A 26,816-nucleotide genomic window follows, 5' to 3' on the forward strand; every position below is an offset into this window, starting at 1 on the left:
AGACAATGTGGAGGAGTCAGAGTTGCTCAGAGAGGGTGCCAAACCCCACAAGACTGAAAACCCTGTTCCCTCAAAGGGTCCTTTCTCCCACATTCCTTCAAGCCACACAACCTCCCCACACTGCCGCCCCCAGCAGTGCAAAGTCAAATCGCAAGGGAACAAAAAGTGCTTGCCCGTGAAGAACCTCATCCCCAGCACCTGTCCTGGTGCCCAAACCCTCCTGAACCCAACCTTCCTGGAGCCAGGGTCTTCCAAGGAGAGGTTGGCTGGATTCCTGGTTGGTGGTGGAGGGAGAAGGAAAGGAAGCCTCCAGGCCGCTGCCCTTACGGATGCCTGTAACATCTTTACACTGTTGACTTGAAAAAGCCTTGTCAAAATAGTACCCTAAAAAGCACTCCCCTTTCTGAAGGACTCCTCTTGGAGACTTTGCTGCCTGGGAGAACCTGTCCTCCTGAAACCCCTACCCTCCATTCAGCCCCCTCCTTCCCTGCTCAGCCCCCACTCTGACTAAGGCAAAGGCCACTGCAATGGAAGGAGCTCACAGCGGGAGAGCTCGAGCAAACCCTGGCTTGTCCACAAGATCCAGAGATGGCCTCCTGGGGAGAACCTGGGAGGAGGGTTGGAGAAAGGGCTCAGCCCACCTGCACATGTACTTAGTGCTTCTCAGGTCAGGAAGAAGTCACACACAACCCCAGGTTTTAGGGGCAACTGGAGGTTTAGGGGCAACTCCAGCCCCCAGGGCATAAAGGGTCAGAACTGGTCCCATGGACACTGAATGGTACTTCACGTGTGTGCTCAGAGAAAACAAGAGAGGCTTCCAGGACCAAACACGCCCCACCTTAGGGAAAACTGTGCTGGGCCCCACCCTGGGGGGATGGGGGCAGGCTGGGTGACGAGGACAGACCTCAGCGGTAGGAGAGCAGCCTCCCGAGTGCCACTTTCACCTCTGTGTTTCTCAGTGAGTAGATGAGGGGGTTCAGGGAGGGTGCCACGGAGGTGTAGATCACCGACACCAACTTGTCCTTGTCCAGCGAGTAGCTGGACGTGGGGCGGATGTAGGTGTAGATGACAGTGGAGTAGTACATGGTGACCGCCAGCAGGTGGGAGGAGCAGGTGGAGAAGGCCCGCTGCTTGCCCGCAGCTGAGCGTATGCGCAGGATGCTGCCGACGATGCAGCCGTAGGAGAGCATGATCACGGAAAAGTTCCCCACCGCCAGGAAAAGATCCGCAGTGAAGGCCATGGTCTCGTTCAGGTGGGTCGGGGCACAGGAGAGCTTCAGCAGAGGCGGGATTTCACAGAAGAAGTGCTCAACCACATTGGAGTGGCAGAACGGCAGGCGCAACAAGAGGCCAGTGTTCACACCGGTGTTGGTCAGGCTGACTGTCCACACCACTCCTGCCAAGAGCTGGCACACCTGGGGGCCCATCAGGGCACTGTAGTGGAGGGGCCGACAGATGGCAACGTAGCGGTCATAGGCCATGGCAGAGAAGAGTAGCAGCTCGGCCCCCATGGACCACGTGAAGAAAAAGAGCTGGGCCATGCAGCCCCCATAGGAGATGGTCCTGCTGGCCACCATGCCCACCAGCAGCTTGGGCAGGATGGTGGAGGTGCAGAGGATGTCCACCAAGGCCAGGTTGACCAGGAAGAAGTACATGGGGGTGTGCAGGGCTGGGCTGGAGCTGATGACCACCACGATGAGCAGGTTTCCCAAAAGGGCCACGGTGTAGAGGAGCAGGAAGGCGAGAAAAAGCAGTGTTTGCAGCCCAGGAGGTTCGGAGAATCCCAGAACGAGGAACTCGGTGACCAGCGTCTGGTTCATCACCACCCTGGTGGGTGCCAGGCTGGAGCCCTCTGGGAGCCCAGGGGCTGCTCTGGCACTGGCTGTAGAGACAGAGGGACTCACTTTTACACTGGAGCTGAATGTTCCATCTTGCTAGAATGGGTGTAGCAAGAAAGAGAAGTTAGGAAGAGAAGTTCAAATCCCAGGCCAGCAATAAAAGTGGAGCTTTGTGCCCCTGATAATTTTGGACCCCTGGGAAACTGCTGTGAGAGCAGTTGCCCAACGAGGTGTGGAGAAGCTCCAGTGCCCACCCCCTCTCTGCTGGTGCAGGACCAAGACGGCCACTCCCCCAAATCCCCAGACTCCGAGACCTGGACAGCGTGCATGACGTGTCCTTGCCCAGCCCTCATGGAGCACTGAGCATGTGTGGGGTTGCAGTTGGGCTCAACTGTCAGGGAAACCCATCAGAGGGGTTCCTGAGCTCTTTCTCCTACTTGAAGCGTTTCGTTTTAGCCACACATGCATTCAGTGCCTGGTCACAAAGGAAGAATGGCAAGAAAAAATAACCTTTTATGGCAAAGAACTTGTTTCCAAAATCCTCATGTCGCCTCCTAGACTAACCACAACAGGGCAACATGGACTGAAGTCAGCCAAGGGTCTTCACACTCAGGGTCACTGGAATGCCAAGAACCAGAATGGTACCAAACCCAGATCTGGCAGCTGCCTGCCCCTGAGCAACCCACAACAGGGACCCCTGAAATCAGAGAAAAGTCACCACCAAATCTCTTCCGCTGAATGAAACACACCACCCCCCCCCCCCCCCGCCAACAACAGGATCATCCAGAAATAGTGGGCACTTGGGCTCATGGAGGCCAGCTTCTGGATGGAGGTGCAAGTGAAGGTGTCTTGGCACTTTATAAACTGGGGTTCCATGGGGGGCACTGAGCGGATTTCAAGTTCAAGCTTTTTAAAAATACTTCACCACTTAGCTTGCAGCACTTTAAATAAAAAGGAGATTATCACATGTCTACATTAATCTGGGGACCAACCAACCACTGCATGGTGTGCCTTCAGTCTGGTCTCCCTGTGCCCGCCTGCTTTAGAGTCAATGTCTGGAGATTAGGGCTTTCCCGAAATGTGACAGAGATGTGTCTCTGTGAGCGGTGGTCCAGAATGACATCCAGACAGCCAACTGGAATGTCTCCACTGGTGTGGAAAACGCTAACACTTCTCAACCAGCAATTTCTCCCAGTAAAGAAGAGAAAGACACACACACACACACACACACACACACGGAGAGAGTGATTTTATACCATCTTTCGTGCACATTACTCACTTCCCTTTTTACAGAACTTTTGTTCTCCAACATGACAGCCAAAGGGGTCTCACGGCTCTTAGTCCCAGAGTAAAATAGCACCATCCACCCAAATCACAGCACACACATGACACACAGAATCCACATTCACTCACAGGAGGTGCTTATGAAAGACGGAAAAGAATCTCTGGAGCTCCTGGTATCCTCTCAAGAAACTCCCTTCTCAGGAAAACGCTTGAGAATTCTCGGCAATCACTTGAAGAAAGAGTTGACTAAAAGGGAAAAAAAGTACCATGGGTACACTGCAGACAAGAGGAAGGTCAGGCAGAGATGGTGAGCCCGGCTGGAGAAGCTCTGCCTCATCTGACGTCCACAGAGATGGCTCACAGTTAGTGCTCAGGGACTAACTGAGGGACCAATTAGCACAGAACCTGTTCTCCCTAATTAGGCAGAACCAGCCCATGGATCCAGGACTCTCTGGAGGAGCTGACCAGCACCTTGGGGACAGGTCTAAGCCCTGCCAAGGAAGAACTGAGGTCATCCTTGGCACATGCTGGTGTTTCCTGCCTGGAATTGGGGCTGTGCTTAGACGTGCCCATCCAGGGACTGGTTGACCAGCAGCAGCAGCATGGACAGCTGCAGGATGCGCAGAGCTGACATGTCAGACGTTGACGTTCTCCTGGCATCCAGGCAGGGAACAAACGGACCCATCATTTCGGCTGAGGGCAGACACTGACCTTCCTTCCCAGAAAGAAACACACAAAATTCAGGGCAGCCTCTGTCAGTGGATCTGTGGTCCACGCTGCCAAGGACATCACCCGATTTTAGTGTCATATGCTGGCTAAAGGCCGCCTGTCAACGGCCACTAGTGACACTGCTCTCAGCGTCTGCTCTTTCACTGCTGCCTCCCTCGCAAGACCAGCAAGTACAGACTTCATCCAATCATGGCAACAACTCCTCTTAACAGTTGCTTACCAAACGTGGGGGGAATGAAAACCACCCTGCCCTGGGCAAACCACACACCTGGGGAGTTCCTTGCTGCTGCACCGTGTTAAGGCTCCAGCAAAGTCTCTGCTGTGGCATAGCCTCAATCCCTCTCTGGGGAAATTCTACATGCTGTGGGTGTCGCCAAAAAGAAAAAAATCACACACCTGGGCCAGCATGAACCAGTGGCTGCAGCTGCCCTGCTCCTGGAAAGCTTTAGGACTTTCCAGTCCTCAGGACGTTAATGTGGAATCGGTGGTGGCTGGTCACCACATCTTCTCAGACTCATCCTGCTGCTCTTGCCTGGACGTTAGGGCACCTACCAGTTTGGGTCTATTTATACTTTGCATTTACAACATGGGACTTTAGGGGTATCCAATATGATGATTTGATATATATATGTACACACTCTGAAATGATTACCTCCGTAAAATTAATTAATGTATTCATCAGTTCCCAGACATACTCTGTTTCGAGAATGCTCAATGTTAGCTCTCTTAGCACATACCAGGCATACAACGCAGTGTTATTAACTCTGGTTTCCATGCAGTATAGTCAGTCCTTAGAACCTACTCATCTTATAACTGAGCGTTTGTACCCTTTGATCAACCTCTCCTCATTCCCCACATTCCAAGCTCCTGGCAAGCCCCATTCTACTCTCCGTTTCTATGTGACCCAATTTTGTTAGATTCCACATGTGAGCAGTACCGTACTTATTTGTCATTTTGCCTGGCACATCTCACTTGGCACAATGTCCTCCAGATTCATCTCGATTGTCCCAAAGGGCAGGGTGACTTGCGTGGGGTTGTCTGATGGAGTCGTTAGTGTTTCCTGTGTATAAGATCGTGCCATCTGTGCAAACACAGACACTTTCACTTCTCCCTTTCCGATTTAGTTGCCTTTCCTTTCTTTTTCTTGCCTGTTTGCCCTGGCTAGGACTCGCAGTACTGCACTGAATAAAAGTGGTGAGAGTGGGCCTCCTTGTCCTAGTCCTCATCTTGGAGGAAAAGCTTTGAGCCCTTCACCTCTGAGGAAGATGTTGGCTGGGGGCCGGTCATCTATGGCCTTTATTATATTGAGGTACCTTCTTTCTGTACCTAATGGTTGAGAGGTTTTTTTTCATGAAAAGATGGTTTATTTTTTCAAATGTTTTCTCTACATCTATATCATATGGTTTTTAATCCTTTATTCTATTAATGTGGTGAATCATACTGATTGATTTGGGAATATTGAACTATCCTTGCATCACAAGATTAAAAGTTGAGCATACTTTTTAATGTGCTCTTGAGTTTGGTTAACTAGTATTTTTCTGAGATTTTTGCATCTATGTTCTTCAAGGATACTAGCCTGGAATTTCCTTTTCTGATTGAGTCCTTGTCCCACTTTGGTAATAGGGTGCTATTGGACTGGTTAAGTGACTTTAAAAGTGTTTGCTCCTCTTAATACTTTCGGAAGAATTTCGAAGGACTTGTGTTTATCTTTAAATTTTTGGTATAATTGACCCCATGAGGCCATCTGGTCCTGGGTTTTTTTTGTTGGGGGTGGTTTATTATTATTATTATTGCTTCAATCTCCTTACACGACTTACTCCTTGTGCATTTTCTTCAGCTTATCTCTTTCCTCCTGACCCAATTGAAATGCTGCATGTTTATAGGAATGTGTTCATTTATTCTGGGTCATCAGTTTGGGGGACAGAATAGTTCATACTACTCCTTTATGACTGTCTCTAGATCTGTGGTGTCTGCTGTAATGTCTCCCCCTTCAATTATTTGAGTTCTCTCTTTTTTCTTGGTCTAGCTAATAGCTTTTAATTTTGTTGTTCATTTTGTTAAAGAAATAGCTCTTAAGTTTGTTATATTTCCTATTGTCTTTCAAGGCCGTATTCATTTTTTGCTGCTCGCATCTTTAAAATTTACTTCCTCTGTATCTTTGGGCTCCGTTTGTTGTTTTTTAGACTTCCTGGTTAGGTCATTTATCTGCATTAACTCTTCTTTCAATGTTTGGTAGAATTCACTTATGGCACCAACGGGTGCTGGGCTTTTGTTTGCTGGGAGTTTTTAAATTACTGATTCAATTTCATTACTGGTAATCTGACTGGTCATAATTACTATTTCTTGCAGGATTCAGTTGTGGGAGATTGTACATTTTTAAGTATTTTGTTGTTGTTATTGTCATTACTCTAGGAGATAGATCTGAGAAGATGTTGCAGTCATTCGTGTCAGAGAGTGTTTGGCCTATGTTTTCCTCTAGGAGTTTGATAGTATCTGGTCTTATATCTAGGCCTTTAATCCATTTGGAGTTTATTTTTATGTAAGGGTTAAGAATTGTCCGAATTTCCTTCTTTTCCATGTGGCTGTCCAGTTTTCCCAGCACCACTCATTGAACAAGCTGTCCTTTCTCCATTGTATCGTCTTGCCTCCTTTGTTATAGATTAGTTGGCTGTAGGTGCATGGGTTTAATTCTGGGCTTTCTATCCTGTTCCACTGATCTATCTTTCTGTCTTTGTGCCAGTACCATGCGGTTTTGATGATTGTTTCTTTGTAGTATGGTCTGCAGTCAGGGAGCCTGATTCCTCCAGCTCCATTTTTCGTTTTCAGGATGTCTTTGGATATTCTGGGTCTTTTGTGCTTCCAAACAAACTTTAAAATATTTGGTTCGAGTTCTGTGAAAAATGTCCTTGGTAATTTGCTAGGGATTGCATTGAATCTGTAGATTGCCTTGGGTAGTATAGTCATCTTGATAACACTGACTCGTCCAATCCACCAGCATGGTATATCTTTCCATCTGTTTGTGTCATCTTTGATTTCGTTCATCAGCATCTTGTAGTTTTCAGAGTACAGGTCTTTTGTCTCTTCAGGTAGGTTTACTCCTAGGTATTTTAATCTTTTGGATGTGATGGTAAACGGGATTGCTTCCCTAATTTCCTTTTCTGCTCTTTCATTGTTAGTGTATAGAAATGCCGTTGATTTCTGTGTATTAATTTTGTATCCTGTGACTTTGCCAAATTCGTGGGTGAGCTCTAACAGTTTTGTGGTAGAGTCTTTAGGATTCTCTAGGTATGGTATCATGTCATCTGCAAATAGGGATAGTTTTACCACTTCCTTTCCAATTTGGATTCCTTTTATTTCTTTTACTTCTCTGATTGCTGTGGCTAGGACTTCCAGAACTATGGTGAAGAGTAGTGTCAAGAGTGGACATCCTTGTCTTGTTTGGGATCTCAGCAGGAATTCTTTCAGCTTTTCACCATTGAGAATGATGTTTGCTGTGGGGTTGTCATATATGGCCTTTATCATGCTGAGGTAGGTTCCTGTTATGCCCACTTTCTGAAGGGTTTTTATCAGAAATGGGTGTTGGATTTTGTCAAAGGCTTTTTCCGCATCTATTGAGAGGATCATATGGTTTCTATTCTTCAGTTTGTTAATGTGGTGTATCACACTGATGGATTTGTGGATATTGAAGAACCCCTGCATCCCTGGGATAAATCCCACTTGATCATGATGTACAATCCTCTTAGTGTATTGTTGGGGATGCGGTTTGCTAGTATTTTGTTGAGGATTTTTGCATCAATGTTCATCAGTGAAATCAGCCTGTAGTTTTCTTTGTTTGTGGTATCTTTGTCTGGTTTGGGTATCGGGGTGATGGTGGCCTCATAGAATGAGTTTGGGAGTGTCCCTTCTGCTGCAATTTTTTGAAATAGTTTCAGAAGGAGAGGTGTTAGCTCTTCTCTAAATGTTTGATAGAATTCGCCTGTGAAGCCATCTGGTCCTGGACTTTTGTTTGTTGGAAGTTTTTTAATCACAGTTTCAATTTCAGTTCTTGCGATGGGTCCATTCATCTTTTCTATTTCATCTTGGTTTAGTCTTCGAAGATTGTACTTTTCTAAGAATTTGTCCATTTCTTCTAGGTTTTCTGTTTTATTGGTGTATAGTTGCATACAGTAGTCTCTTATGATCCTTTGTGTTTCTGTGAAGTCCGTTGTTACCTCTCCTTTTTCATTTCTAACTTTATTGATTTGAGTCCTCTCTCTTTTTTGCTTGATAAGTCTGGCTAGGGGCTTATCAATTTTGTTGATCTTTTCGAAGGACCAGCTTTTCATTTCATTGATCTTTTCTATGGTTTTCTTTGTTTCTATTTCATGGATTTCTGCTCTGATCTTTCTGATTTCTTTCCTTCTACTAACTTCAGGTCTTGTCTGTTCTTCTCTCTCGAGCTGCTTTAGATGTAAAGTTAGCTTGTTTATTTGAGCGTTTTCTTGTTTCCTGAGGTGGGCTTGTATCGCTATAAACTTTCCTCTTAGAACGGCTTTTGCTGCATCCCATAGGTGTTGGAGTGTCGTATCTTCGTTGTCATTTGCTGCCAGGTATTTTTTAATTTCTTCTTTGATTTCTTCAGTGAGCCATTTGTTGTTTCGTAGCATGTTTTTTAGTCTCCACCTGTTTGTGTTTTTTGCAGTTTTTTTCTTGTTGATTTCTGGTCGTATAGCATTGTACTCAGAAAAGATGCTTGAAATGATTTCGATTTTCTTAAAGTTACCGATGTTGGACTTGCAGCCCAGGATATGATCCGTTGTAGAGAATGTTCCATGTGCACTTGAGGAGAATGTGTATTCTGTTGCTTTTGGATGGAATGTCCTATAAATATCTATTAAGTCCATCTGGTTTAATGCATCATTCAGGGCCTGTGTTTCCTTATTGATTTTCTGTCTGGTTGATCTGTCCATTGCTGTAAGTGGGATGTTAAAGTCCCCCACTATGATTGTGTTATTGTTGATTCCTCCTTTTAAGGTTGTTGGCAGTTGCCTTTTATGTGTTGGTGACCCTGTGTTGGGTGTGTAGATATTTAAAATTGTTATATCATCTTCTTGGATTGATCCTTTGATCATTATGTAATGCCCTTCATTGTCCCTTAAAATAGTCTTCATTTTAGAGTCTACTTTGTCTGATATGAGTATTGCTACTCCAGCTTTCTTTTGATCCCCATTTGTGTGAAATATTTTCTTCCATCCTCTCACTTTCCATTTGTATGTGTCCCTAGAGGTGAAGTGGGTCCCTTGAAGACAGCATATACATGGGTCTTGTTTTTGTATCCATTCAGCCAGTCCATGTCTTTTGGTTGAGGCGTTTAGTCCATTAACATTTCAGGTAATTTTTGATACGTATGGTCTTATTGCCATTTTATTAATTGATTTGGATTCGTTTTTGTTGCTCTTTTTTCTTTCCTTCTTCTCTTGTTCTTTTCTGCCTAGAGAAGTTCCTTTAGTATTTGATGTAAGGCTGGTTTTGTGTTGTTGAATTCTCTCAGCTTTTGCTTATCTGTGAAGGTTTTGATTTCTCCTTCAAATCTGAATGAGAGCCTTGCTGGGTAGAGTAGTCTTGGTTGGAGGTTTTTTCCTTTCATCGTGTTGAGTATATCATGCCACTCCCTTCTGGCCTGCAGAGTTTCTGTTGAAAAATCTGCCGATAACCTTATCAGGGTTCCCTTGTATGTTATTTGTTTCTTTTCCCTAGCTGCTTTCAAGATTTTGCCTTTGTCTTTAATTTTGGTCAGTTTGATTAGTATGTGTCTTGGGGTGTTCCCCCTTGGGTTTATTTTATATGGTCCTCGTTGTGCTTCCTGGATTTGAGTGAGTGATTCCTTCCCTATGTTGGGGAAGTTTTCGGCTATTATCTCTTGGAATGTTTTTTCTGTCCCCTTCTCTCTCTCTTCTCCTTCTGGCACCCCTATAATACGGACGTTGGTGCGTTTAACATTGTCCCACACTTCTCTGAGACTCTCTTCATTTCTTTTCAGTCTTTTTTCTCTTTTCTGTTCCATATCTGTAACTTCCACTAATCCGTCCTCCACCTCACTTATTTGTTCTTCTGCCTGTTGTATTCTGCTGTTAGCTGCTTCTAGTGAATTTTTAATTTCAATTATTGTATTTTGCATCTCTTCTTGTTTAAGCTTGATATCTTGTCTCTCTTTGCTCAGTGTTTCCTGTAAGTTATCCATCGTTGCCTCCAGTTTATTTCCAATGTCTTGCATCATCTTCAGCATCAACTGTCTAAAGTCTTCTTCCTGGAGGCTGAGAATCTCCTCATGGCTTATCTGATTTTCTGGGGTTTTTCCTTTCTCCCTCATCTGAGTTATAGTCCTCTGTCTTTTCATTTTTATAGGTTTTTGGTGTGGTGACCTTTTTCAGGTAATAGAGTTGTAGCCTCTCTTACTTCTGGTGTCTGCCCCCCTGTGGCTGAAGTTTATATGGGGGCTTGCTGTAGGCTTCCTGATGGGAGGGGCTGATGCCTGCCCCTGGTAGGTGGAGCTGATTCTAATCCCTCTGGTGGGTGGGGTTTAGTCTCAGGATGGGATTAGAGGCAGCTGTGTGCCTGAGGGGTCTTTAGGTAGCCTGTTTACTGAGGGGCAGGGCTGTGATCCCACCTAGATTTTTGTTTGCCCTGGGGTTTCTCAGCAGCTGACTGATGGGTGGGGCCAGATTTTCCCAAAATAGCCACCTCCAGAGAAAGGCACTGCTGCTGAATATTCCCGAGAGTTTTGCTTTCAATGTCCATCCCTAACAATTCACCCCTGTTTTCCCAGGATGTCTTCCAAGAACTGCAGTCAGGTGTGGCCCAGATTCCCCTGGAGACTTTGCTTTACCCTGTTACTCAGTGCACGTGAAAGTCTGTGTGCCTTTTAAGAATGGGGTCTCTGTTTCCCCCAGTCCTGTGGAGCTCCTGCACACAAGCCTCACTGGCCTTCAATGCTAGATGCTCCAGGGGCTCTTTCTCCCTGTGCCAGATCCCAACACATGACAGTTTGATGTGGGGCTCAGAACTCTCACTCCTGTATGTGAGTCTCTGTGAACCAGTTAGTTTCCAGTCTGTGGTGCTTCCCACCTGAGAGGTATGGGGTTGTTTATATCATGAAATCGCCCCTCCTACCTCTTGATGTGTCCTCCTCTTTTTCTTCTGGAGTGGGGTATCTTTTTTAAGGTTTCCTGTCCATTTGGGTGAAGAGTGCTCAGTCTTTAGTTGTGAATTTTGTGGTTTTTAGGAGAGAAGTTGAGCTCCAGTCCTATTCCACCATCTTAATCCCGTCCTGCATGTGGTTGTTCAGTTTTCCCAGCAGCAGTTTTCTTTTTTTTTTTTTGTAAAAAGTTTTGTTGAAGTGTAGTTGACTTATAATGTTGTGATAACTGCTGCTGCACAACAGAGTGATTCAATTTTATATGCGAACACATCCATTCACTTTCAGATTCTTTTCCCACATGGATAATCACAGAAAATTGAGTAGAGTCCTCTGTACTCTATAGCAGTTATGTTTCCAAGAACATACTTTTTTCAATTGTATATTCTTGGATCCTTTGTCATAAATTAATTGACCATATATGGAGGGGTTTTTTTCCTAGGCTGTGTATTGTCTCCTACTGATCTGTTTGTATGCCAGTGTCATTCTATTTTGATTACTATAGCTTTGCAATATAGACAACTCAAGGAGGATGATGCCTATTTTTGTTCTTCTTTCTCAAGATTGCTTTGGCTATTCAGGGTATTTTTGGTCGGTACAAATTTTAATACTTTTTGTCATATTCCTATGAAAACAATATTTTAATAATAAAATGGTTAACACCTCAGATTTTTTTTTGGATGTGTTCCAAGGTGTTAAAAAATATAAAATAAGAACTTTATACAATTTAAGGCAAATGGGCTATAGAATGAAAAGCTTTTGCAATGATTCTCTCAGAATTAAACTCTTAGTAGTCATAAAAAGAAAACTTAAAGTTTTGCCTATGTTCTCTTCCAGGAGTTTGGTGGTGTCTTGTCTTATATTTAAGTCTTTCAGTCATTTTGAGTTTATTTTCATGCCTGGTGTGAGGGGGTGTTCTAGTTTCATTGATTTGCATGTGACTGCCCAGGTTTCCCAGCCATTCTTGCTGAATAGACTTTCTTTTTCCCATTTTATGCTCTTGCCTCCTTTGTCAAAGATTAATTGACCCTAGGTGTCAGGGCTCATTTCTGGGTTCTCTAGCTGTTCCATTGGTCTATATGTCTGTTTTGGTACCAGTACCACACTGTTTTGATGACTGTGGCTTTGTAATATTGCTTGAGGTCTGGGAGAGTTATGCCTCCTGCCTGGTTTTTGTTTCTCAGGATTGCTTTGGCAATTCTGGGTCCTTTGTGGTTCCACATAAATTTTTGGATTGTTTGTTCTAGTTCTGTGAAAACTGTCATGGGTAATTTGAGAGGGATCGCATTGAAACTGTAGATTGCTTTGGGTAGTACAAACATTTTTTTCAAAAATATGAATTTTTCCAACCCAGGAGCATGGAATATCTTTCCATTTCTTTACATCCACTTTAATTTCCTTGATTACTGTTTTGTAGATCTCAGCATGTAAGTCCTTTGCCTCCTTGGACTTGGTCAGGTGTATTCCCAGGTATTTGATTTTTTGGGGTGCAATGTTAAAAAGTATTGTGTGTTTGTATTCCTTTCCTAATGTTTCATTGTTAGTATACAGAAATGTGACTGATGTCTGAATGTTAATCTTATATCCTGTTACTTTGCTGAATTAGTTGATCAGTTCAAGTAGTTTTTGGGTGGAGTCCTTAGGGTTTTCTATGTATAGTATCATGTCGCCTGGATATGGTGACAGCTTTATCTCTTCTCTTCCTATTTGGATGCTTTTTATTTCTTTTGTTTGTCTGATTGCTGTGGCTGGGATTTCCAGTACTATGTTGAAGAGCAGTGGTGAGAGTGGGCATCCCTGTCTTGTTCCAGATTTGAGTGGGAAGGCTTTCAGTTTTTCTCCCTTGAGTATTACATTTGCTGTGGGTTTATCATAAATGGCGTTGATTGTGTTAAGGAATGTTCTCTCTTTACCCACTTTGGTGAGAGTTTTGATCATGAATGGATGCTGGACTTTGTCAAATGCTTTTTTGGCATCTATTGAGGTGATCATATGGTTTTTGACTTTTCTTTTGTTAATGTGGTGGATGATGCTGATTGATTTGCGTATGTTGATCCATCCTTGTGAACCTGGGATGAATCCCACCTGGTCATGGTGTATGATCTTTTTGATATGTTGTTGGATGTGGTTGGCTAAAATTTTGTTGAGAATTTTTGAGTGTTTATTCATCAAAGTTATTGGCCTATAGTTGCTTTGGTTTGTTTTTGGTTTTTGTTTTTGTTTTTGTTTTTGTTTTTGTTTTTTTTGGTGGTATCTTTGTCTGGTTTTGGACTTAGGGTGATGGTAGCATCATAGAATGTCTTTGGGAATGTTCCTTCCCCTTCAACCTTTTGAGAAAGTTTAAGGAGGATGGGCACCAGGTCCTCTTTGTATGTTTTGTAGAATTTGCCTGTGAAGCCATCTGGTCCTGGGCTTTTATTTGTAGAGAGTGTTTTTATGACATATTCAATTTCATGTCTAGTGATTGGTCTGTTCAGTTGGTCTATTGCCGAGACCAGCTTAGCAGGATGGGCTGAAGAATGGGTGCTGTGGAACTTAAGGAAAAAAAGTTAACATAAAACAAGACACAGAGATGTTTGTCTTAAGCAAAGGTAGGACCAAGAGCCCTGCCTCAAGAAACCACACTGCTTTTATTGTGCTCTTGAGGATTACTCAAGTGAACAGGGTGTTGTAGGTGCAGGATATAGGTTTTTTTAAAAATTATTTTATAATTTCTTTTGTTATTTTAAAAGTCTCTTAGCTGGTAGATGGTTAAACTTTTACCCTAAACTTTAGGCATTTAAGAATCATTAGCATTTGAGTTAGTTATCTATGCATTGCATTTCAGAGAATCCTCACTGTGCTTCTGCAAATGGCATGCCTGTTTGCAGGCAACCCTTTGTGCCTAGGTTTGCACCTTGGTTCTCTTTGCTAATGCATATTCTGCTAACAACCACTCATAAACCATTGGCCATGAGGTTCCTCTTTCTCTTATTCTTTAGAGGACATATCATGCTTGTGCAAATGGCGTGCCAATCTGCACAGGTCCTGCGTGCCTAGACCAATGTATGGTCTCCTCATTCAGCTGAGCCCACGAATAACTCATGCCTTTAGGTCTTTGTTCTTAAGCTTAAGTTATTTACCATCACTGTGACTGTTTCTCAAGCAGGAAGATGGGACAAAGTAAGGAAGGACAAGATGGAGTTTCAGCAAAGAGGCTAAGAAAATATTATAAAAACATGTCTCACGACAGTCTATTTCTTCTTGATTCAGTTTTGTTGGTCTGTAAGATTCTGGAAAGTTGTCCATTTCTTCCAGATTGTCAAATTTGTTGGTATATAGTTGACATCAACCTCAGGAATATTTTCTCAGGTCATTCTCCCAAGGCAACAGAAATAAGAGCAAAAATAAACCCATGGGACCTCATCAAACTGACAAGACTTTGCACATCAAAGGAAACCAAAAAGAAAACAAAAAGACAACTAACAAAATGGGAGAAAATAGTTTCAAATGATGCAATGGACAAGGGCTTAATCTCTAGAATATGCAAGAAACTTATACAACTCAATGGCAAAAGAACCAACAACTCAATGGAAAAATGGGCAAAAGACCTGAATAGACTGTTCTCCAGGGAAGATGTACAGATGGCCAACAAGCACATAAAAAAAATGCTCAACATCCCTGATCATTAGAGAAATGCAAATCAAAACTACCATGAGATACTGCCTCACACCAATAAGAATGGCCATCATTAATAAGTCCACAAATAATAAGTGCTGCAGGGGGTGTGGAGAAAAGGGAACCCTCCTCCATTCTTGGTGGGAATGTAAGCTGGTGCAGCCACTGTGGAGAACAGCATGGAGGTACCTTAGAAATCTATACATAGAACTAACATATGACCCTGCAATCCCACTCTTGGGCATATATCCGGACAAAAATTTCCTTAAAAAAACACATGCACCTGCATGTTCACTGCAGCACTATTCACAATAGCCAAGACATGGAAACAACCCAAATGTCCATCGACAGATGATTGGATTAGGAAGATGTGGTAATATACACACAATGGAGTACTACTCAGCCATAAAAAAGAACGACATAATGCCATTTGCAGCAACACGGATGGAACTAGAGACTCTCATACTGAGTAAAATAAATCAGAAAGACAAAGACAAATACCATATGATATCACTTATAACTGGAATCTAATATACAGCACAAATGAACCTTTCCACAGAAAAGAAAATCATGGACTTGGAGAATAGACCTGTGGCTGCCTGGGGGGAGGGGGGGAAGACAGAGGGAGTGGGAGGGATCGGGATGGTGGGGTTATTGGCTGGAAACTCTTGCTCTTGGAATGGATTTACAATGAGATCCTGCTGTGAAGCATGGAGTAGTTCTAGATACTTACATCGCAACACAACAATGGGAGGAAAAAGCATGTATACATGTATGTGTAACTTGGTCCCCATGCTGTACAGTTGAAAAAATAAATAATTAAATAAATAAAACAAAAACCCCATAAAGTTTGAGTGTGATACTGGGTCAGGAACTGATCTAAGAACCTTAGATGTTTTATAAGATGTAATTCTCCCCCAAACTCTATAAGGTGTTTATCATTGCTTCCAGTTTTCATGTAAATAAATGCGGCAGGTGGGAGTTTGATAAAACATATGTAATAGTCCCTCATATCTTTAGATCTCTGAGAGTTGATGTTCTGTTTAAAAGTCCATAGCATATTTGAAAAACCTGACCATGCCCAAACTAATGATGTTTAACCAAAAGTGATTGTGAGAAGATACTTGCAAAGTGTGTGGAGCAGCATCTGGCTGAGAACAGACCCTGCAAGCGGTGGGGCCACAGGGAAACCTCAGTAAGGTCACAAAGGAAACCCCCTCTAGTCACGACCTTTGTGGTTGGCGGCCGTCAGAGCTCCAGGCCAGCGAGGGTTGGCCGTCCGGGTAATGTTGGGGTCAGGGCTCCCGGGGGTGGATAGGAGAATTTCAGGTCTAACTGTTCTCTGTGGGGATGTGGGAAGGGGGCACTGATGAAGGGGTAATGAGGGGCTTTGGCCCGGGGAGGAGGGAAGCCCCCCCCCCCCCCCCCCGGCCAGAATCTGCCAGCAGCTGAGGACCTAGGTGCTGAGCGGGAAGGTGGGGGTGGAAGTCACACTTTCTTCCTCTGCTTCCCCCTTGACCCCATTTGTTACCAGGCCCAGGAAACACCTGCTTCCTACACATGCTGGTGCTCCAGGGGAGGGTCCCAGCCTTTGTCGAGGGGCTCCTTGAAATGCCGTTTGCGTGTCATCTTTCCAAGAGCCACGGACCTAAGTGATTCACATAGCAGGTGACGCTTAATCATATTTAACTATCTTTTAATAACCCAGAGGCAGATTCACCAAAGGTACAGGCAAACTTAGAGCAGCTGTAAACATTCTTTTTCCCCCCTCTGAAATCGGCCCCCTTTGCCATCAGTGACAACAAAGAAATGAATGCCCATTTTAAGCACAGCTTATTTTCAGTGGTGACAATAATGCCAAAGGCAGGGCCTTGGTGCCGCCACTGGGAATCTCCTCCTATCAGGAACCGAGTTATTTATTGTTGGTGTTCTCAGTTCCTAACGTTCACGGAGACTGCCTTCCTCCTTTTACAGGGAAGGGCCAACACTGGTGAGAGCCAACACGGCCTGGAGCCAGGACCCACGCCAGAAAGGGGGGACCCACGCTGCAGCCCCCTGAGAGGATGAGGGTTGTCCTGGGCCCCAAGAAGCAGAATGAGGCCCCAGGGGTTTTCCAGGTGTTCTGCACCTGGCGTCGGTTTGCACAGATTGTGGAGGGCTCAGGTGGGGAAGGAGGGGGTCACTGTCGGCAGCTTGAGCCCGTGGTCCCTGCACCAACATGCCAGTGAGAGGCCGGCCTCCAGCTCACTCAGGATCACCTGCAAGTAAGAAAAGTAATAGTGCATGAGTAACAGCAAGAGAAGCGATACGTCCACTCAGGTGGTACTCAAGTTATCGTCATCACCTTAAACCTGTCAACGCAACGGCAACCCTCTGTCCCGCTAATAACCCCCTTCACAGAAGTGCTGACTGAGGTGGTCAGGAGATGTGTCCAAGGCTCTCAGGAAGAGGCCAGAGTCTCCTCCTGACACCAGCTGCCCCGTGCGTGGGAGCAGCAGGCCCTGTTCCCCTGGCTCTTCCTCCCACCAACCCTCCCCACCCACAGCCGGGCCCTGCCGAGGATCGGGACTGGGGTCAGGCCTGTGGCACTGACTCTCCTCAGACTCTCCGCTTCAAGGGCAGGACAGCATCTCCGCTGACCCTGGGATACTTAAGAGCTGTGAGGAGACCATTCAGCGTCCCAAGGCAGACGTCAGCCTCGGAAGTCTGGTTGAAGGGATCCCCTGAGACGATGGCATGAGGACGGCACCTCACTCGTGCCGTCTTCTTCCAAATCCCATCATCCTAGCCTGGTCACAAGAAACACAGCAAAATCCCAGGAGAGGAACTCTGCACAACAGCTGACCGATACTTCTCAAAACTGCCAAGGTCGGGAGATCCTGCTGTGGCTCAGCAGTTTGTGACCCAGGTAGTATCCATGAGGACGTGGGTGTGATCCCTGACCTCGTTCTGTGAGTTGGGGATTTGGTATTGCTGGGAGCTGTGGTGTAGGCTTCAGCTGCAGCTCCCATTCAATTCCTGCCCTGGGGACTTTCATATCCTACAAAAAAAAAAAAATAATAATAAGGAAAACAAAAAGAAAAAGTTCAGGTCAACAAAACTAAAGAAACTCCGAGGAACTAACAGCCAAGAGGACCCTACATGCCATGTGGTGTTCTAGGTGGGATCCTGGGACAGAAAAAGGAATTAGAGTGGGTGAAATCTAATGCAGTCTGATTTCACCGTGGACTGTAGTTGATAGTATAGATACTGGTTGATCCCTGGAAACAAACACACCATCACTAAAGCAAGGTCTTAATATTAAGGGGAACTGTTCGGGGCGGGGGGGCTTATTGGAACTCTAGGTAGTGTCATCTCAATTTTTAGGTAAGTGTAAAAATGATTCTAAAAAATAAAACCCATTTAAAAAAAAAACCTATCCTTTCTGCAGGATTTTGTTGTACACGGGAGAGAACCTTGGCAGAGCAGCTGCCCCCTCATGCTGTGTTCACGCTGACCCCTCCCACCCGGAGCCCCAGCCCATGTGGCACCAGGCACCCTGGCCCTTCTCAGTGCCTTTCGGGATCCTTTTCCTGCTTGCTCTGGGGCTTGTGCCCTCATGGCCCTTGTTTAGTTCCAGGAGGGTACGACTGCCTCCTGAGGGCCAGGCCTGGTCATGCTCTGAGCTCCCCAGAGCCTCAGTGTCACCTGAGGAGACAGACTCCTCTTAAAGGTCAACAGCAGACAAAGGAGCCACTGACCTGGAGCCAACGCTTTAGCCTCACGCTACATCTCACGTTCCAGCAGAGCGAGAATTTCCCAAGTCTTTCCAGGAGGATGTAAATCTCATCTACTGGGACAGGAGACAAGCAGGGGCACGTCCCTTCTGCACACAGTGAGTCGCCTTCCGTCCTGAGCTCTTCTTGCCCTGCGACTGTCTTCCCTACTTTTCCTTTTGATGTTTCTGCAAAAGCCAGATTTGTTTTGGCCCTGACCTATTTTATCGTGGAGAACACGACACCCAAATTGCTTTGCTTGTGTCTTTTGCCACCTCAGTCAGAAACTGTGAAGTCCCCAGGAACGTCCAGCAAGTCCGTGACCTGCGTGTGCCCCAGATCAGTAGGAGGAAGGAACTCAGAAGTGGTTCGCTTTCTAAACTGATCAGAGTCTTTAAGAGAAACCAGAGCCTGAGGCCCTGACTCAGCAGGGATCTGGTAGTAGCCGGGTTCCTGTGGATCAGGTGTGAGGCTTGGGGAACTTCCAGCCAACACAGGGGGACAGGTGCCTGGTGTACCAGAGGGGACACAGGGGGCTCAGATGTGCAGCAGGAGGGGGTTGTGTCAATTCCTGCCTGCATGGGGCAGGTCTCAGGCGAGTGGTGAGGTATGTTTGGCGTGTGGCAATTATCAGGGGGAGCAGTGACCACCCTGCTGACCCATGGGCATTTCGATGCTGTGGAGGTGAAGCAACGTGGGTGAGAGCATTAGACAGGTGGCAGCTGGGGCTGTCAGGGCGGAGAGTCTTCCTGCCCTGGAGCTCCCCTACAGATATGCTGAAGAGCGATTTCTTAAACACATGTCTTTTTTCACAATCCACCAGGAAAGGACAAGCCCTCCTGAGTTGTTGACGCTTTCTCCCAGGTAGCCCACAGCCTTCATGAACCCCCAGGACAGGGTGAGGGCCTTCTGACCTGACATCCCCCAGGGCTGTCTGGGGCCTGCGCTTTGGAGGGAGGTGGGACCAGCCTCCCCCCTACTCCAATGCACTGATCCAGTTTCTCCAGGGACACAAGGAAGGCAGTCTTTTCTACAGAGTTAGAACCTGTCCCACTCAGGGAGGCCCAAGGATCCCAGAAGGGTTGGGAGACAGGTGTGCAGGGCTGTGTGAGGGGACTTGGGAGCTGGTGGATGTGTAGGCTGGGGGTCCTGGAGTGTGCTGTGTGGGGTGTGTGCCTACCTTCCCTGTATCTCAGCCCCTGGCCTGGCCCGACCCTCAGTGCAGGGAATTTCCTGGTCAGCTCAGGAACAAGGGATGAAATGACAACCAGGACCCTGCCAACCCAAACTCCTCTGTCTCCCAGGGCCTCCCTCCCTGGTGGATCAGCTGGGAGTGGCCCAGGGAGATCTGGGCAGCTATGGTTTCAACTAAAGGGCTGTGGCCAGGTCAATCCACAGCCGACTCTGACAACTGACAGAGACAATCCCCAAAGAGCCCAGTCCTCTGGTGCCTGGGACAAACCCAGGATGGGCGGCACATGGCCGCTCCCACCCCTCCAAAACCCTGTACTCCCTGCCTGAGCACCCATTTTGCAGGCACGGTGGGTGAGAATTCCCTCCTGGCCTGGAGGCCTGACTCCGGCTGATGGGTTTTCCTTTAGGGAATCAGGAGTCCTGTGCTGGCTTGTGGACGGGGACAAGCCCACATGGTGGCAGGCTCAGCTCACCTGCAACAGAGAGCTTCCAGGTGTGTGGATCCTGTTGGACATGCCCCACATCAAGGTAGGAAGGCTCACGGTGCCCCTCCTGTGTGGCTCGGGGAGTCATGCAGGCTTTCGTGGACCTGGGTTTGTGTGGTTGTGTGGTAGCCCCCACCAGGGGCTCCAGAGTGGAGTTAGTTCTCTGCATGTCTCCCTGGGCACAGGGACCTCGCCTGATGTCTTAATTATGTGCTTTCTGCAACAGAGCTGCCAACACCACACACTCTCTCAGCGCCGCCCCACCGCCCCATGCCTCCCTGGGCCGGGCTGGCTGTTTCCCAGAGGCTGCCGGGGCTCACCCCCCAGATGAGTGCAAACAACGGCACCGCCGTGGAGGAGTTTGTCCTGCAGAGCTTCTCGGAGGAGCCTGGGCCGCGCATTCTCTTCCTGGCCGTGTTCCTCCTCCTTTACCTGGGGGCTCTTGCAGGGAACGCCCTCATTGTCACCGCCATCAGCCTGCACCCAGGCCTCCATACCCCAATGTACTTCTTTCTCACCAACCTGGCCATTTTAGACATCGTCTGCACCTCTACGGTTGTCCCCAAATTGCTGGAGAACCTGGCGCTCAAGGGTGGCACCATCACCTACCAGGGCTGCATGACCCAACTCTTCTTCCTGACCTGGACTTTAGGGGCGGAGCTCCTGCTGCTGACGGTCATGGCCTATGACCGCTACGTGGCCATCTGCCGCCCGCTGCACTACAGCAGGCTGATGGGCCGGCGGGTCTGTGCTCTGCTGGCAGGCAGCGTGTGGGCAATAACTGTGGCCAACACTTCTGTGCACACAGGGCTTTTGACAAGGCTGACGTTCTGCGGCCGCAATCAGATCCAGCATTTTCTCTGTGAAATCCCCACGCTGCTGCTGCTCTCCTGCAGCCCGACCACCCTGAACAACGTCATGATGGTCCTGGCGGACATGTACTTTGGAGTGGTCAACTTTCTGCTCACCCTGGCGTCCTACGCCTACATCATCGCCAGCATCGTGCGCATGCGCTCCGCCACGGGCAGGCAGCGGGCCTTCTCTACTTGCTCCTCCCACCTCTTGGTGGTCACCTTGTACTACTCCACCGTCATCTACACCTACATCCTCCCGGGCTCTGGCTCCTCCCTGGAAAACGGCAAAGTGGTTGCCGTGCTGTACACGGCAGTCAGCCCCACCCTGAACCCCCTCATCTACTCTCTGCGGAACAAGGATGTCAAAGTGGCCCTCGGGAAGGTGTTATCCTGCATCTGTGGCCGGCATGGACCTTGCAGGCTCACGGGGTGATTTGATAGTAAGGCGCGGAGAGTCTGAAGTGAGAATCAAAGAGCAAGAAGGAAGTTAGTGTGATACACTTAGGTGATATGCGCTGTCCGGCAGGAACTGCCGGTTTTCCAGGTGGCTCTGAACTAAGCATTCCAAGGCCCTAAGGGTGGATGCTGTCAGGGCTGCAGGAGGAAGGCAGCAGGGGAGACCCAGCAGGGGCAGGAGGAAGAGCAGGATGCGGGCCGGGTGGCCCCCCTCCAGCACCTTGCGGACTGGTTTTCCCAGCACCTGGCACCTGGAAACTTGCCTGTGGGGTGCTGCTGGCCCCTTCCCATTCCAGAGCTGGGCTCCAGCGGTGAGGGAGTGCCCAGAGTCTGGCTGGCCCAGTGTGAACACTGCCTGGCACATTCTGGCGTGGGCAGGTCCCTGTATCCTGCTCTGGGCCACGTCACCCAGAGCCTGATTCTCCCACCAGACTCCTGTTGGTGGGAGGTCCTGGTTCTGGCACCACAGAGACTGTGACACGTGGTGGCATCCAGCCTTCCACCTAAGGACCTGCAGCAAGAGGGGCGCTTCTACTTATTTTTCTCCTTTCAGAAAAGGGCACATTCATCCTTCTACCAGGAGACATTGCCAGGGCAGGAAAGGGTTGTTTTTGCTTCTTCGCACAGAGCACTGCGGCATTATGTTAGGGGCCCCTTTCCTCCTCAGTCTCCTCGTTGTTATTTGTCCCACCCTCTGTGCTGGCCCCTGAGAATTGGTGTTCTGCATGGCTTCATGCGAGCCCCTCCTTTTCTTTAAGCCCATAATAAAAGCTGCATTTCTTCTTAATATTTGCCAGTGGTCTCCAAATGTAGAGCTACAGTCAGAGCCTCACCTCTGAAACCCAGAGCATTGCCGTAACTGCTTAGCTGACACTTAGCCCACAGAGGCAGCCCTCACACACCTGGAGGTCCTTTGGGACCTCACTCAACAGGTACAGGCCACATATTCAGCCCTTCAACCCCATCCAGGCGGAAGAGCCACAGCTGTATTTCAGAGTGTATTTATTCATTCTTTCAGCTTTACTGAGTTATAATTGACACATAGGTCTGTGTGAGTGTGTTTGCAGCATCATGGGTTGACTTACGCCTATTGTGAAATAATTGCCACAGTGAGTTTAGTTAATATCCAGTATTTCATAAAGATATAGAAAAAAATGGTATAAGAAAGAAAGTGCTTGTTTTTCTTGTGATCAGAAGTTTTAAGATCTGGACTTCCATCTGTGGTGCAGTGGGTTAAAAGTCAGATTGCAGTCGCTCAGGTCACTGTGGAGGTTCAGGTTCAATCCCTGGCCCAGGAGCTTCCTTGGGTGTGGCCATGAAGAAAAAAAAAGAACTTTTAAAGATCTGCTCTCAGGGACATTTAAACACACACTGTTAAGTACAGTCACCATGTTGTACGTTGCATCCCCAGTACTCGTTTACCTTATGACTGGAAGTTTGCAACTCCCATTCTTTCATCCCAATCCCTGCCTCTGGTGACCTCAAATCGGATCTCTTTTTCTATGAGTGTTTTTTTTTTTTTTTTTTTTGATTCCACATTTAAGTGACATCATATGGTACATACATTTCTCAGACTTACCTCACTTGACACAATGCCCTCAAGGTCTCTCCATGCTGTTACAAATGGAAGATTTCCTTTTTTTTTTTTTTTTTGTCTTTTGTCTTTTGTCTTTTGTCTTTTTCTTAGGGCTGCACCTACAGCATATGGAGATTCCCAGGTTAGGGGTCTAATCGGAGCTATAGCCACCAGCCTACACCACAGCCACAGCAATGTGGGATCTGAGATGAGTCTGTGACCTGCACCACAGCTCACAGCAATGCCAGATCCTTAACCCACTCATCAAGGTCAGGGATTGAACCCACATCCTCATGAATAACAGTTGGCTTTGCTAACCACTGAGACACGGCAGGAACCTGTAAGACTCTGCCTTTTAATGGGGATATTTTAACAATTTACATTTAGTGTAACTATTTCACTCATATATGAAATATTTTTTGCCAGGTATGGAATTCCTAGAGTTTTTATTCTTTTAGTACTTCTTTATATTGTGGATTTTATCAAGAAATTCTACATCATCTTTGTTTCTCTATATGGATCATATATACATGCTTTGAAATAATTTGAGTGATTATTTGGTTAAATTTTTCCTGTTGCAGTAGGCTGGAAGTTCACTGCAAGTAGAGTTCATATTTGTTTTACCTTCCCATTATATCTTCAATACATAGCACAGACTCTGGTATAGAGGGCCAACCAATCCTGCGAAGTTCATGAATGCGTTTGCTGTAATTAATGGCCTATACAATCTATTCAGACATTTGGCAATGAGAAAGTGTAGATTAAGAGGAAAATACACTGTAAGTAAAGAAAATAGACACTTAAAGGACTTTTGGGGTTTCTTTTTCTTTTCTTTTCTTTTTTTTTAGGGCCACACTGTGACATATGGTAGTTCCCAGGCTAGGGGTCAAATCAAATGTACAGGTGCCTGCCAGCCTACACCACATCCGTAGCAATGTGGGATCCAAGCCATGTCTGTGACCTACAGCACAGCTCATAGCAACACTGGATCCTTAACCCACTGAGGAAGGACAGGGCTCAAACCCATATCCTCATGGATCCTAGTCAGGTTCACTAACTTCTGAGACAGGAAGGGAACTCCTTTTATTTTTCATATTCTAAAAGTTCTAAGAATTATGGGAATATTTAGAGTGTCTAGGGATTTTGTGACCAAAACCCTGTGATTTACTGGGATGAAAATGCTCGTGTTCTGTGTGTGTGAGACACTGCGCAGAAGCGACTGAGGAAAGCAGTGCTGGATCCCTCCTTGCATCCCTGGTTGGATTGTGAAGCAGACTCTGTAAAAGCCTCATCTTGTTCCCGTCCCACGTTAGTACTGTCATACTAATGAAAAAAATAAACACATAAGTTGACTTCCTTCAAGCAGAATGGATGAAGAATGTCCAACAGAAGGAGAGGTTTGTGGCCAATCTTTAGGGAAAATGAATTCTTTCTGCAACTGTTTGACAGTGTGAGAACTATGTTCTGAAAATATGCATGGCAAGGACAGACTTTGTATATGTGTGACATGAGGCATGATAAAATGCAGTGCCATCAGCAATGAGTGAGTCCATTTAGGGAACCTGTGGTCCAAAGAGCCCACACACACTCTGCACTTTATCATGCACTTCTAGGGCTGTTGTAGTGAAGGATATGAATGAGTTCTCAAGTCCAGCTCTGCTCTCTGAACAGTCAGATTTCCTTGGTGAATCTGAACGGAAGAAGAGCCATACAGAGGGATTTGGGTCAGTATACAACCACTGAAACTCAGTGGGTCAGTATACAACCTGAAACTCTCTGCATGGCTCTAATTTCACCTTTTCCCGCCTGCTTGGCTTGAGGATTCCACTGAACTAGACAGACCAAGATACATACAAGGGTGGCCCAGACATTGCTGGACCCTGAGAGGAGTGGGGAAGAGGGAGGATGACCTGGAGTGTGAAGAATAGACTAGAGACCAGCACGTTGATGCCCAATGATCTTTTCTCCTTTTCCTGGACCTTTATCCAAAACGCAGACCATGTGGTTGCTTCTCATCACACTCTGAATAAAACTCAGCCTCCTCACTGCAGTCTCCAGTGTGCCATGTGATTCCGCTGTGCCCTCTTCTGATCTCACTCCCCAGCTCTCCCTTCACCATTGGCCCAACTGCATCTCCCTGCTCTCTTTATGTCCGACAGGTTGCAGGTGCCCTCCCTGTCCCACCTTTTCACCTGGCTTGAGAATTGCTTTCATTCAGGACTCAGATGAATTGCAATGTACAGAATATTTGTCCTCTGGCCTGGAAGCTACCCTCCAGCTCTTTACACAATATCGTTCTGTTTACTGTTTGCAATTATATGGTTTCCTTATTTACCCATGTATATTTTACTAGAACATAAGCTCCATGAGTGCATGGAGTTTTATCTGTTCAGTACCCTGTTGAATTTCCAGCATCTAGATCCATCATTGGCAAGTGGTAGGCATCTCATAAATGTCAGTTGAATGAATGCATGAACATCTCACTTACTAGATTGCAGATTCTATGTTCATGAAGTCTTTGTCTACTTTATTTAAGCTGAGCACAACACTGAATGCCTGGCACACAGTAGGTGTTCAGTAAACATTTCTTGAATGAATGGCATGTCCGTGATCTTCTGGAGAACTCTGAGGCTGGACTATAGACTGTAAATGTGATTTTGTAGATGTTTAGAATTGGGCCACACAATTGTGTGGTTTTAGGACTCCAGTGGCAAGCATGCCTATTGCTTGGACATCAGAGAAGCAAAGAACAGAGTATGACAGCCTGAATCACTTGTCCAGGTCCTTGGAAGGAGACCTGTCCTCCAAAGGCTTAAGGAGACATAGAGGGGAACGAGTGGCACAGGAGGGTAGAGATAGTGCGGAGAGATTCTCTGAAAGCAGGACTGAAAGTGATGTCCATCCTCTTACAGGGAATTCCCAGGAAGGGTGGACTTGGAAGGGTCAAAGAGGGTGTGTGTGAACGTCCTTGGAGGTGCTGAACCCATGTTGATCCTTGGTGAGCTAGTGCTGCTTCCCCTGCAGGGGGACAAGCTTGCCCCCAGACACCCCATCCAGAAGTCCATCATCACCCACAACATGTGCTCTCCACTGGTGTTCTTGGTCTCTTGAATGAGACTGACCTGAGAAAATATTCATAAGGTTGATGTCAGAGAATGTTTTCCAACAACAGAGTTGATAATGCAGAACAAAGAATACATGAATCAAAGACAGTTCTTTTGAAATCAGCCAGTTAAAACAACAGAAAGAAAAAAATGGGCTAAAAATGTAAAATCATATGAAACCTATGGGAAATAATGAAATGAACAAGTAAGGCTTTATGAGCAATTCAGGAAAAGGAGAGAGAGAGAGAGTTCCCTTGCAGCACAGTGGGCATTGTCACTGCAGTGGCTTGGATTGCTGCTGTGGCGTGGGTTTGATCCCTGGCTTGAAAACGTCCACATGCCATGGAAGTAGGCCCTCTCAATGCTACTCGTGTGTGCTCTCACATATAAATAGCCTTCCAAGTCTACAGGAGTTGTTTTCCCTAATCTCACAGAATAAGAAAATACAATTAAAATGAAGTTCAGGAATTATTCCACGTTAAAAGAACGAGACAAATCCCCCGAAGGAGCAAATAATGAAACAGACCTTTGCAGTCTAACAGACACTGAGTTCAAAAATGAGAGAGTGAAAATACTGAGGGAAATAAGAGAAGATATGAATGGTAATGCAGATTATTTTAGAATGAACTACGTAATATAAGGGGGATCCAGGAAAAATTAAAAACAAATTCGTTTGCAAAACTGCAAGCTCTTAAAGGCATTAAAGAGCA

At 46.3% G+C, this 26,816-nt stretch overlaps 2 protein-coding genes across 2 annotated transcripts; one reads left to right on the forward strand and one right to left on the reverse strand.

Annotated features, from left to right (window-relative positions):
- Positions 1–523: 523 nt before the first annotated feature.
- On the reverse strand, positions 524–3,810 carry LOC125117022 (olfactory receptor 13G1-like). Its single transcript, XM_047762696.1, has 2 exons — positions 3,688–3,810; positions 524–1,934 (listed from the first exon to the last, which is right to left on the reverse strand). Exons 1-2 carry the CDS (start codon positions 3,808–3,810, stop codon positions 906–908), a joined length of 1,152 nt encoding a protein of 383 aa, XP_047618652.1. The 3' UTR covers positions 524–905.
- A 14,307-nt stretch (positions 3,811–18,117) lies between these two features.
- LOC125115945 (olfactory receptor 13A1-like) lies at positions 18,118–22,213 on the forward strand. The gene is made up of 2 exons (XM_047760726.1): positions 18,118–20,159; positions 20,343–22,213. The coding sequence occupies exons 1-2, from the start codon at positions 20,084–20,086 to the stop codon at positions 21,401–21,403; spliced, it is 1,137 nt and encodes a 378-aa protein (XP_047616682.1). The 5' UTR covers positions 18,118–20,083; the 3' UTR covers positions 21,404–22,213.
- Positions 22,214–26,816: the final 4,603 nt, after the last annotated feature.

The sequence above is a fragment of the Phacochoerus africanus genome, chromosome 15, assembly GCF_016906955.1.
Source record: "Phacochoerus africanus isolate WHEZ1 chromosome 15, ROS_Pafr_v1, whole genome shotgun sequence".
In the NCBI taxonomy this organism is placed as follows: Eukaryota; Metazoa; Chordata; class Mammalia; order Artiodactyla; family Suidae; genus Phacochoerus; species Phacochoerus africanus.